Here is a 12,500-nt window from a genome sequence, read left to right as displayed (position 1 = left end):
CTGCAGTGACAAGGCATATTTAATGGGAACAGTTGAAAGTGGGTTCCAAGAAGAACTAGAACTCCAAGAGAGTGTTCTAGAATCTTTTTTATAATCAAAATCTTTCAGAACCGGATCAGAGTCAGTTCTGATCTAAAGAGGAACATTGTAGAAGTGTGTGTGTTCTGTGTTGTGATGAGCCAGTGGTGCTGTTTCAGTGCTCTGGAGGGAAAAGGGTTGAAAGAGTTCAGTGTCCTCACCCCCAATCATCTGCTTACCCTCTTTATCTCTTCTCTGTCACCTCTGCTAGCTTAGCAGAGCAGCTCTCCTTCTCTCGCTTTTTTCCCTCACTTGCTTACTCTCCCTGCTCCCTGTCTCTCTCTCTCTCTCTCTGTTTCTCTCTCTATCTCTCTCTCCCTCTCTTTCTTTCACTCTCTCACTTACACGGCCAAGTGTGCTCCCAATCTCACTTAGCTCATCTGCTCAGGCTTACGGGAACCTCTGCCAAAAATCAGCTAAATCCCGCCAGGGCCTCGGACTATATTACCAAGGGTGTGACACGGCTGATTTGTATGAAACCCAAGACTTTAGAATAGACTTAAATACATGTTCACACCCCTATAGTTTCTTTTGAGAGACCACAATTTTGAGTAGAACATCTCTTTGCATGCTTAATTATTCTTCCACATTAAGTATAAAAATAAGTTAGCATTTAGCATTTAGCGGCTCTCTCTGGTGCCCCCATACCAGACAGCAGTACCTCTAAAGACATTTCAAGGCTACATTTGAAGAAGGCCCTGAGTCTGTTCAGGGTCTTAATCGTCACAGTGTGTCCTGTGTGTGTTGTGTGAGAGAGAGGGGAAGGGATGGGGCTCAAGTCCATTCCTCAGAAGAGCTCTTGGAATTTGTATTCATCTTTGTGAAGTGTTGATCAGTCCTTGAGATTGTTCATACACCCCAGACACCGAGACCGACGAGCATTCTCAGACAGCACGAATCCCCTCTCTCTCTCTCTGAGGCCTGTCTGAGGTGTCTCTGAGGATTCCTTGTCTAAATGGCCTCCTCTCTTGTGTGTGTGTGTGTGGTGTGTGTGTGTGTGTGTGTGTGTGTGTGTGTGTGTGTGTGTGTGTGTGTGCAGTGGTCTGGACAGCTCCTCGTGCTTCCAGGTGCTCTCGTTGATGAAGGCTCTGGCCCAGGGCGGCCGCACCGTCATCTGCACCATCCACCAGCCCAGTGCCAAGCTGTTCGAGCTTTTTGACAAGGTGACCCAGCACACAGCATGCCACAGACACACGGCACATTACAGTACAGCACAGCACAACACAGCACAGCAAAGCACAACACAACACAACACAACACAACACAAACACAACACAACACAACACAACACAACACAACACAACACAACACAGCACAGCAAAGCACAACACAACACAACACAACACAACACAAATACAACACAACACAACACAACACAACACAACACAACACAACACAACACAACACAACACAACACAAATACAACACAACACAACACAACACAACACAACACAACACAACACAACACAACACAACACAACACAACACAACACAACACAGACACACAGAGCTCTTCTTAGACCACTGCTGCCCAGCACAGGGTGTAGTTATATGGGCTCTAGACACCAGGTGAAGCATGCCACCAAGATTTCTTAGTTGTGATGTCTTTCTTTACCAGGTATGTCAGTTTAGTGCTGGTCATCATTTATTTCACACCATACTTTGATTTTTGTGGTCAGTCACTAGAGTCCGTACCAATTCTGTCTGTCGATAAGACCTCAGGTCAAGCTTGGAAGATATCACTCTGAACACTATGTAGCCTAGCCCAATATCCCACATACATTTTTGAGATTCCTGACCAAGTCCCCCAACACACCTTAATTTTAGCTAAGCACTACCGGTACTATACCTACCTATGGGATGAGAATTTGCTGTACATTTGTCTAGAAGTGCACATGTCACAGATATGAGAGATTTAGATTCAGATATTGAGCATTGAGTCATGTTGGTATACTAATGCTAATGCCTCTAACCCTAACCCTGACCTGGTTCTTGTCTGTCTCGTGTCCTCCAGCTGTATGTCCTGAGCCAGGGCCAGTGCATATACAGGGGGAGGGTGTCCAGCCTGGTGCCCTACCTCAGGGACCTTGGCCTCAACTGCCCCACATACCACAACCCAGCCGACTTCGGTGAGCAAACTCGTCTCTATAGACCCTTTCAAGAGAGTTCCATTATCAGCATCATAGTTGGCCCCACAAGGCTTCCGTTTTAACATTCCATATGTTATCTTAATGCAGAGGAAGTAGATTGGGAACCAAATAGAATGTTCAAGCATTGTTTTTGTTTTTATTGTTGAAAGGGTCCATACGGCAATGGTCAGGGGTGCCGCGGGGTGGGGGGTGGGGGGTTAGGACGATTCTAATGGCCCAGCACTGACAGGGGGCCCCCAGAGACCCCCCCCCCCCATAATATTATATATTAATGGGGAGCCCCAGAATTATTGTCAATGACCATATCAATCATGGTGTTTCATACAGACATTCAGTTGCAGACTTTTGTCCATCATAGGGTTTAGGGTTAGGAACAGGGTTCGGGTGATGTTTATGTTCAAGCTCACTTGTGTAAAGGGCCCTCCACTGAGCCTAATCTCAGTCAGGTGTGTCTGGAGAAGGGCAGACATGGAGAGGATCTGACGTAGGACCTACTCCAGCCACCTCTAACACGTCTCCTGCTTCCTGTGACTCAGTGATGGAGGTGGCCTCGGGCGAGTACGGGGACCAGACGGCCCGCCTGGTGAAGGCCGTGCAGGAGAGGAAGTGTGAGAAGGACTACAAAAGCGAGATGAACGGGAACGGCCCTCTCAACCCCTTCCTGTGGCACAGGGTTTCAGATGAGGTACGGGCCTCTTGGAATTACACCTCAACAAAACACGCTGGGAGAAAACTGAAATATTAGTTTCTTAAGAGAATTATTTGGAAGAAATGTTACTAGAGACAACCTTTCATTTTGTATGCAGTCATATTATATGAAACTTTTGCATTTCTAACAAAATTTGGTTTGAAAATGGATTTTTCCTTTATTGTAAATTATGCCTGATCTAAGTAGAGCCTATAGGCAAAAAATGTTTGTGTTGTTTGTGCTGCGTTGGGTACAATCATAAGCCCCATGAAAAATTATAATTGCTAATGAAAGCTGTAAGTTGGTTCTGTGTAAGAGATGTAATGAGGGCATCACTCTCTTCCTGCAGGACTCGTCCTCTTCCGAGGGCTGCCACAGTTTCTCAGCCAGCTGCATGACGCAGTTCTGCATCCTCTTCAAGAGAACGTTCATCAGCATCCTGCGCGATTCGGTAAGACACACTGCCACCCTGTGGACAGGAGAGGTATTGCAATAACACTATACCAACGCAAACAGCCTCTCACTCAGACAGGAACCTAGTTATGCAATGAAAAACAAGAACAGATGATGTCACTAACCAACCGTTAAGGCTTCTGCGGAGATGCAACAGAACCAGTTGTAAGCATAAGCCAGAACAACAGAACACTAATCTAAAAATGGAATTTTGAAAAAGCTAGTTTACAAAAATGTGCACTTTCTTTCTGTGTGTGCTTGTGTTTTGACTAATTCCATCTTTCTCTCTCTTTCTCCCCATCTTTCTCTCTTTTTCTCTCTCTTTCCTCTCCCTCTCTCTATCTCTCTCTCCCTCACGTTCCTTCCTCTTGTGACCAGGTGTTGACGCACTTGAGAATCACGTCTCACATCGGCATCGGCATCCTGATTGGGCTGCTCTACCTGGGGATTGGCAACGAGGCGAAGAAGGTGCTGAGTAACTCCGGCTTCCTTTTCTTCTCCATGCTCTTCCTGATGTTCGCCGCACTCATGCCCACCGTGCTCACCTGTGAGTACCGCCACGCTTAACACACACCTGCAACCAAAGACTCATGCCCACCGTGCTCACCTGTGAGTACCGCCACGCTTAACACACACCTGCAACCAAAGACTCATGCCCACCGTGCTCACCTGTGAGTACCGCCACGCTTAACACACACCTGCAACCAAAGATTCTAGAACAGAGCTCTGTTCTAGAATCTTTGCCTAGAACCCTCTTCAGACAGTTCAGAATCACATTATTCCTACCCATGCCAGATTATGATTTATGGTGCATTTCTATTTGACTAATAGGCTTCTTCTGCCAGGGAATAATAATAATAATATATCCCTGTTATTCTTTGTCTAAATATATATATCAAACTTAGGCATCATATGGCTACAGTAACTATGGGTTAGATCATTAAATCATCTGCATGACAAAGAAAGAAATGAAAATGAATCCACTTTTTGTCTTAATTGTGTTTTGTAGTTCCTTTGGAGATGGGTGTGTTTCTGCGTGAGCATTTAAACTACTGGTACAGCCTAAAGGCCTACTATCTGGCAAAAACCATGGCTGATGTTCCTTTTCAGGTAAGGGTACCCTTTTGGCTCCGATTATAGCTTTTGGGATAAAAGTGGGCATCAGTATTTTTATCCCAAAATGTAATTGCCAGCGCCATTGCACTGGAGTTATTACATATATAGCTGGAGAACATGATGGGTTTGCGCTGCAGGTCAGAATGCCATTGTCCTGATTAAACCAAATCCCACACTGCCGTTATATAACTCCACTCTGGGGCATTTCACACAGTTTCTCATTCCAAAAATAAAGTGATGCTACTAATGATATTAATAGGAAGTGCTTTTAATATGTATGTTATTATTATTCTTTTGTATCATGTAAACTATGAAATGAAACCATACAGACAGGGATGTATTAGAAGCTAAACGCAAGTAAACACAGTTTATACACCTCTTATTAGAGTTTATCTATCTCTCAAAAGAGTCTATTCACCAATTGCAACTGTTAACATTCAAAAAGCACACTGTATTATCCACATTCACAATATATACACTCTCATCAACACTTTAGGGACTATTTAATACCACTGGTATTGTTATAAACATTGGACAATAACCTCCACCATTATGGTTATGGTTATGGGATTTTGCAGATGCTTTTGTCCAAAGCGAATTATCAAACATGTTCTGAATGCCTTTTTTAAAAATCTGATACTGCATGTCACAGTCACCATCACATAATTCATAGATTACCCACCTCTTATTTTACCACCACATTTGAGGGGTTGAGGGGTTTGTGAGGGATTTTTTTTCATCAGTCATTGACAAATCATTGTCATTGATGCTTCTTAGAAATGACAACGGTACACCATATAGCTTTTTTTGCAGTCACTAGTCCTAACCCTAACGTCTCCTGTTAATGTGCAACAATGTCTTGCTGTGAAGGTGGTGTTAATGTGCAATAATGTCTTCCTGTGAAGGTGGTGTTCCTGTTAATGTGCAATAATGTCTTCCTGTGAAGGTGTTGTTAATGTGCAATAATGTCTTGCTGTGAAGGTGGTGTTCCCGGTGGCATACTGCTCCATAGTCTACTGGATGACCTCTCAACCCTCGGACGCCGTCCGCTTCATTCTCTTCCTGTCCCTGGGGACGCTGACCTCCCTGGTTGCCCAGTCCCTGGGCTTGCTGATAGGCGCTGCGTCCACCTCTTTACAGGCGAGTGTTTCGAAGCTTCTCAATTTGCTGACACAAGTCCTCCGACTCAGACCTATTGTGCTTTACGGTTACGGTGAAAGTCCAATAGCATCAGTTGGCCCAGATGTAATTTCAGCCAGACGTTGACTCAGCTACTAGTGAAACTATGGAGGTTTTAATGAGGAGCTGTGCTTGGAAGTTGATACTGAGTGAAAACAATGATAGCCTGTTGTTTTGCCTGACGTGTAGTGACTATATTTAAAATGGCTGACTCTGGGGTTTATATTGACGAGGCCAATGTATTTCTTCATCCCAGGTGGCGACGTTTGTCGGTCCAGTGACAGCAATTCCAGTGTTGCTGTTTTCTGGCTTCTTCGTCAGTTTTGACACGATACCGGCATACCTCCAATGGATGTCGTACATTTCATATGTCAGGTGAGTCACCCAGATATTTCATATGTCAGGTGAGTCTCCCAGATGAGTAATTGTTTGCCATTTGTTGGCCAACAATATCATTTTTAATGTCACAATGCTCATTATTCTGGACATTTTGATTCTGATGTCCATTTAAGCAGAATATCAACGCAGTTTCAGCTTTGAAACAAGGGCCTACAGTCTTTTCTCTCAATATGAAAAAACTTTCCAAAATGTGAAATATACAGTAACGTAAAAGTATAAGTATATATACTCCGGCAGCCCTCCGGTTACAAGTCTGAAGCGCTAACCAGTAGGCCACGGCTGCCCCAAACTGTAACCAACAGTAACCGAGAGAGCTTCACTAAAATCCTCGTCCCTGCCTTCCCTGCAGGTACGGCTTTGAGGGGGTCATCTTGTCCATCTATGGTCTGGACCGGGAGGACCTTCACTGTGAAAAAGACGAGATCTGTCACTTTCAGAAATCCGAGGCCATTTTGAAGGAGCTGGACGTTGAGGACGCCAAGCTTTACCTGGACTTCATTGTGCTGGGCATCTTCTTCATAACCCTGCGCCTCTCGGCCTACTTCGTCCTGCGCTACAAGATCAACGCAGAGAGATAGACAGGGCAGGAGTGGGCACAGAGTGGGCACAGAGTGGGCACAGAACGGAGCGCTGAGAGGCAGACGGAAAACAAGAGGATGCCTTTGATATAGGGAAGACAAAAGACTCAAGGAGGCCATCCTTCCCTTAACATAGCATGACCTCAAACCTTGCACACAAACACACACACACACGCACACACACACACACACTGCATATATATGAGCCTGACGTCGGGGCGACAGCACACAGGGAGCTCAGGGGGTGCATGCTGTCTGCTTTTGGGTTTTGGGCAGGGCAGTCTGAAGCACATCTCATAGTGACCGGTCCAGCTGGGCACGGCGGTCTCGGCAGAGCGTCCACAGAGTCTGTGATGAATGTGACGTAGTAAACTTGTGCACTGTGTCCTCTGCTGCCCCGTGTGGATGATTGTGAAGTGGAGGACTTATGCACTTTTCACTGAACTCCCCCATCACCCCTAAACAAAAATGGGAGCTCCCTCAGTCTGTTTGGGGTTTGTGCATAAATATAGGACTTTCTCTTTGTCTTGAATGCTAGGTAAGGCAGTAGTGTTTATCTCTGTCTCGTGTCTGTGGATGGATACCACAAGGGATGGGGCAGGACCACAATAGGGGGGGAGCTGGACTCTTCTCGGTCAGATAAACCTTTAGGCAAAACTCTAAAGATAGTAATAGCCATCAGATCACACACTGGTCATGATGGCACAATAGACTTGTCTGGAAACCAAATCAGCAACGAACAATCAAAATGAAATCTGCCTGAGTGTATGAATACATGGCATGGTCTTTTTATAGTTTGGTTCATAGCACAAAGCTTTAAAAGTCCTAAAAGTCTTCAGGGCCAGATAAACAGTGATCCAGAGAGTAGTGAATGTATAAACAAGTATCTCTGTTGACTTGCTGCAACCTGATGATAAAGCTCACTTCTTTACTCAGGGTGCCAGATTTGCGTAGATTTGCGAACGCAGCGTTATCAGCGCCATGGCCAACCCGCAGAAAGCGTACGCTGTGCTTCTTCATTTTACGTGGTATTTATCAAACCTGCCGTTCATTGGGTAATCAGCGCCTTTCTCCACCCCCCTACCACAATTTGCGAATGTTTACAACTGAAAGCCATACTTCAATCACAAGCGCAGTTGGATGAGGTTAACTGATGACAACATTAAAAGGAATCAAATGTTTAACCATCATGAAATAATACATGATAAGCAGGGAGATAATGAAGAGCAGTGGTTCTACTCAAACTACTTTTGTGCATGTAGGCTGTGGAAGATTGGTCAAATCTAGCAAGTAGGGAAGTTTAAGTGGATGACGTGAAAGTGAAAGTAAGACATTCGAAATGCCAGCAAAAGTTAAGGTTGCTTTTGATAAAGTACAAAGATGCAAAACTGGTGCTCTGAGTAACGATTCTGTTGTCTTTGAAAGTTTTTCTTATTGACTCATTTAACTGCAATTTGGATTAACACCTGCTTTTACAAGGCGGAAATATTTCACCGCAAAACAGAAGTAGGCTTTCATGGACAGGGGAATACCTAATTAGGCGCATTTTACTTTTTACACAAAACTCCCACTTTACCCTGACCCTCCTATGAATGCATATGCATGACACGGAAAAGTGCAAATTGCCATTCTCGGCTCCTGTGACAGGCAGTCTGTGGTTTTACCCAAGTGCGGCCTGTTTGTACATACCACGCCATGTTTTTATGTGCACGTTGCGACAAAAATATGCCTCAAGTGGGTGCAAAAGCGATAGTACATCTGCCCCTCAGTCTTTCTAAGGAACAAAACTTATTTAGGAATGCAATTTGTATGCATTATTTCATAATGGCTTATGCACTGCATATCAGTGAGATGTCACACATTGTCTTGAATAAAGACTTTTTGAGTGATTTGTACCAAGTGGGAGGGTGCAAAATCACTCATCACACGGGTCCAAATGAATTCCTCTTTATTTCAGTCGGTTTCCTGGTGAAATTATGTGGCAGCTTGTCCATATTCATGCTTCGTTTTTGTTTTTGTTTTTTGTTTACTTTAGTTAAAGGAAAATTAACGCTGATCAGACTTGTAAACCTCAAGAGTATTTGGAAATACCAATTTTGGGAAAACAAAAACTAAAAACGAACCACCAATTAATAAATCATCACAAAAACAGCAGTACTGAACTAAAAATTGTCACTTACTGGTTAAACAAAGCTTGCTTATTTCTACAGTGGTTTACAACTGTGGTCAGGAATTTTTTTCTTTTTATATGTCTTTTTTATTTCACTGTTTCACACTGCCTTTGTGATAAGCATCTATCACAACAAAAAGACTGAGCCCACGGATTTTGAATTCTTTAATTAAGTTAATTTCTGCCCAACAATGTCTCTTACATTGATTTAGTGTTTATGTTGTGCTATGTTTGAGTCATCAATCAAACGACTGACGTCATGCTAAGGGAATATTAGGGTGTAGTGGGTAAAGTTGAACTGATTCACCCTTCATCTTCTTATGAGAGAATACACTGATGATTTGTCTTGTGATTTTTCTATATCTTTTCATTGCATAATTAAGGGATGGCCTGTGTCATCTTCTGTGACTTGACAGGCCAGTGTCTTTCAAATATAATTAGTTGTCTGCATAATCTTCTTCAATTGATGAAATGGATTTCCATGTAAACATAAGATATACACCATTAAGCAAGCATCAATGCAAACGTCTAGAGTGTGCTTCTGCTAAATATGATGAGGATGTTTTTTTATTTGTGTGTGATATGTTACGATCTTACCTACACTGTCTCCTGCTGTACTATTCGTTTAGGTCCCCAGAACTTTACTGTGAAAATATTGCAATGTTCTCTCACATGTACAGTAAGCTGTAACTGCAGTGTTATGAATCTGATGAGTACTCCTTTCTATATCTTTACTGTGGACCTGTTCAAATCAAGAGTTAATACCGTGTACAGTACTTTTATGCATAAATCACTCTTGGGCATGGGCTCAATCAGAACTCACAAAGGAGTATCTTAGGATATGGGGCATTATTTTTGTCATTGGTTTCCCTTCCATAGTTTCCCTTTGTTTAAACTGGCTCAATGGAAAAAAAAGACAAAAGCATTTTGTCCCACTTGAGCACTGTCTAGGATGCTGTATTTTATTATTATTTTGTTTTCAGGTGTTCAAATATGGGATTCATATAAATTCTGGACATTTTACGTAAGCTAAAACTGTGATGTTATTTCTCTGTAGAGTAATTAATAAATATATGATATTTTCCAAATTGTTGTGTTAATGATATAATTTAATCACTGACTGTTGTTATTGATTACTTGATGTTCTAACAACACCACCAACAACAATTATTATTATTATTATTATTATTATTATTATTATTATTATTATTAATTTATAAGTAGTAGGTATAGTAGTAGTAGGCTTGTAGTAGTAGTAGTAGTAGTAGCTCTAGTAGGCTATAGGCCTACTAGTAAGGCCTATTAGTAGTCTTTATTGTTATATTTCACTTTAGCAATTTTAGGCTTTTGCATATGACCAGCTGGAAATCCAGAGCTCTTGCGAAAAAAGATAATTTGAATTTGCTCAGCGAGTCACTGGCAATCAGTAATGATGCCCATTACCCATGCCCTTGGAGCCAAGCTGCACCAATCACATTGGTGTATATATAGGTGATATAGGCTTGAATTTCCCCTGGGGATCAATAAAGTATCTATCTTTCTATCTATAGCGCTGCGACGTCAAAGTCCGGAATCATTCAGTAATCATTGGTCGTAGTGTTATCCAATTGTGTGCAGCGATATTTTCACATGCACGCTTGGTGCCGCCCCTCGAGTTGGGCCATTTTCATTACGCATAGCCAAACCCTAAATCTTTCTATATGTGGGTCTGGATTTCCAGGCTATACGACCTGTGCTGGCAATAATAATTTTGAAGGCCAATTTGTCCATACATTTTCAAGCATGGCTTATCAAAAATCACTATATGTGATATGTTATATAGTTAGTAAAATATTTTTTTTTTTCAGTAATAAAATGAACTCCCCTGAATTCTGTTCTTCCCGCATAATTAGCCTGGCCCCTCCCACCTACACCTTCTTTCAGGAGGTCTGGAACACCATTTGTTTCTCTCAGACAAGAAAAATGTCAGGCCAATCATCGACGAGAAGGGAAGACAACACCAAAACTGATAAACAAGCTGCAACACCTGCGAACATAAAAAAAACTGTAGTTGAAAAACAATTATTTACAGCAAAGATAGACCCACATACATTTCCTGACTGTTGATGCTGTTTATTGTCAGTTTGTAAATTTTAGGCGAAGTAGCTACAAAAAGGAACCAAAGCTGCGATGGAAGTGTTGTAAAGGTTTCCCAATCGAGAGTCACCAGACTCTGTTCACTTCGTGAATGAGTTTGGATTTTTCCAGGCTATAACCTATTAACACTTTAAATCTGTCGACGAAATGATGGTCAATTTTGTGGTGAAGACGTAAAACTACGTTTCCCACAATGCAACTCGATGTCTACACACATCGTAGCAAGTATCCAATCTAGCGAGTGAAGCAAAACAACTTCTTTTGACAGTTTTTTCGGCCTCGGCATTTGATGTTTTGTGGACTACAATAATTAAAAGAATGGAGGATGTAGATACTTTGCTCGGTTAACGAAACAGAGGAAGCTGTACAGTGGTTACTCAGCTAACTGTAGGCTACTGTAGTATTAGTGTAATCTATCTGACTTTGCAGCTAACGGCAGCAGCTATGTTTACCAGCATGTGGCTAGCAAGCGGTCGTCGTGAGTGCGTGATCAGTCACCACATTTCGTAGCTGTTATGTACTTATGGTTGATAGTGCGGGATGTTTCTGATGTCACTGTACATATCACCAGATAATAGTCGGCTTTTTTATAGTGAGTTTGGAAATCGTAGGCCTACCCGAACTTTGAGAGGACATCAAAGCTCCGAGAAGGCAGCGGCACAGTCAAGGTCCGATGACTTTATTACAGCGTACAGTTAACTGGGTATTTTGTCACGTTACTTTACTCGTTGACTGTGACTGAGCCACCCGCTACTGACTGACCCATTTGGCAAATGGGATTGAATGGCTTAGCCAACTAAATAACTGCATCTGCCTTTTATTTTTGTGTTAACTATACTAGCAAGCTAACGTCAACTGTGGAAGTAACCAGGACGGGTTAAATCGTTTTATTTTCTGGAAATTGCCACCATGGGAGATAACGGTGATATGAACGCTAACCAAAATTGCCATGCTACCGGAGACCCCCAGTTGGACAAGGCCATTTATCAGTGGATCACCTGGGATAGGGTGAGTTGTCGCAATGTCATTTTAGGAAAACCAACATCTCTCTGTCCATAGCCATGTCTCTAGAATTAGTGTCGTAGTTTCATTCATTCAGATCATTATTTTGAATACATGGATTGGGTAATACCCTAGCTATTTCCAGGTGAGTCTATTTCACTAGTCTAAAAAACTTACATATTTATTGGAAACCATTAAGACACGTATACTTTATCAACGCCTATGTTACATGAACATGCCATTAAAATGATAACCCAACAAATTATGATCTCGTAATCTCCCACCCTCTGTCACCTGGCAATCTCTTTGGCATCTCTAGGCAATGTGGCAGGGGGCACCTATACAGATCCTGAATTCCACTTCGTAGACAGATGATGATGCTAAACTCAGAAAATCCCAGGCTCTGCTGTTTCCATGAGGATGCATGCCCTTAGCTGTGTAGCCTTAATTATCACATCTAATTCATATTTAATGAGCTTTTCAAATAGACCTGTCTGTGAAGTCAATGACTTAAAGAAGGGTTGTATCTCAACAACAATTGCACTGGCACA

The 12,500-nt window shown here is 42.4% G+C and overlaps 2 protein-coding genes across 4 annotated transcripts in view; both read left to right on the top strand.

The window, feature by feature from the left end:
* The window catches only part of abcg1 (ATP-binding cassette, sub-family G (WHITE), member 1), a 28,433-nt gene extending 18,534 nt beyond the window's left edge, over window positions 1-9,899 (top strand). For both annotated transcript variants that reach the window (XM_076282909.1, XM_076282910.1), the window contains 9 exons: window positions 1,118-1,241; window positions 2,093-2,207; window positions 2,765-2,913; window positions 3,266-3,367; window positions 3,748-3,916; window positions 4,379-4,479; window positions 5,467-5,625; window positions 5,921-6,039; window positions 6,413-9,899. In XM_076282909.1, coding sequence (XP_076139024.1) covers window positions 1,118-1,241; window positions 2,093-2,207; window positions 2,765-2,913; window positions 3,266-3,367; window positions 3,748-3,916; window positions 4,379-4,479; window positions 5,467-5,625; window positions 5,921-6,039; window positions 6,413-6,641 — 1,267 coding nt within the window. In that variant the 3' untranslated portion in view covers window positions 6,642-9,899. The remainder of the gene's footprint in view (window positions 1-1,117; window positions 1,242-2,092; window positions 2,208-2,764; window positions 2,914-3,265; window positions 3,368-3,747; window positions 3,917-4,378; window positions 4,480-5,466; window positions 5,626-5,920; window positions 6,040-6,412) is intronic.
* A 1,274-nt stretch (window positions 9,900-11,173) lies between these two features.
* The window catches only part of pgm2l1 (phosphoglucomutase 2-like 1), a 20,746-nt gene continuing 19,419 nt past the window's right edge, over window positions 11,174-12,500 (top strand). Inside the window, exons 1-2 of one of the 2 annotated variants that reach the window (XM_076282908.1) lie at window positions 11,174-11,615; window positions 11,789-11,955. In XM_076282908.1, coding sequence (XP_076139023.1) covers window positions 11,857-11,955 — 99 coding nt within the window. In that variant the 5' untranslated portion in view covers window positions 11,174-11,615; window positions 11,789-11,856. Of the gene's footprint in view, window positions 11,651-11,788; window positions 11,956-12,500 lie in introns of both variants that reach the window. The other variant, XM_076282907.1, reaches the window with a different exon arrangement.

Source organism: Alosa pseudoharengus, unplaced genomic scaffold (genome assembly GCF_046254945.1).
Source record: "Alosa pseudoharengus isolate Yale_2024_CS ecotype anadromous, Long Island Sound unplaced genomic scaffold, YU_APseudo_1.1 YU_APseudo_1.1_scf_13, whole genome shotgun sequence".
Classification (NCBI taxonomy): domain Eukaryota; kingdom Metazoa; phylum Chordata; class Actinopteri; order Clupeiformes; family Clupeidae; genus Alosa; species Alosa pseudoharengus.
This window is presented reverse-complemented; position numbering and strand designations above follow the sequence as displayed.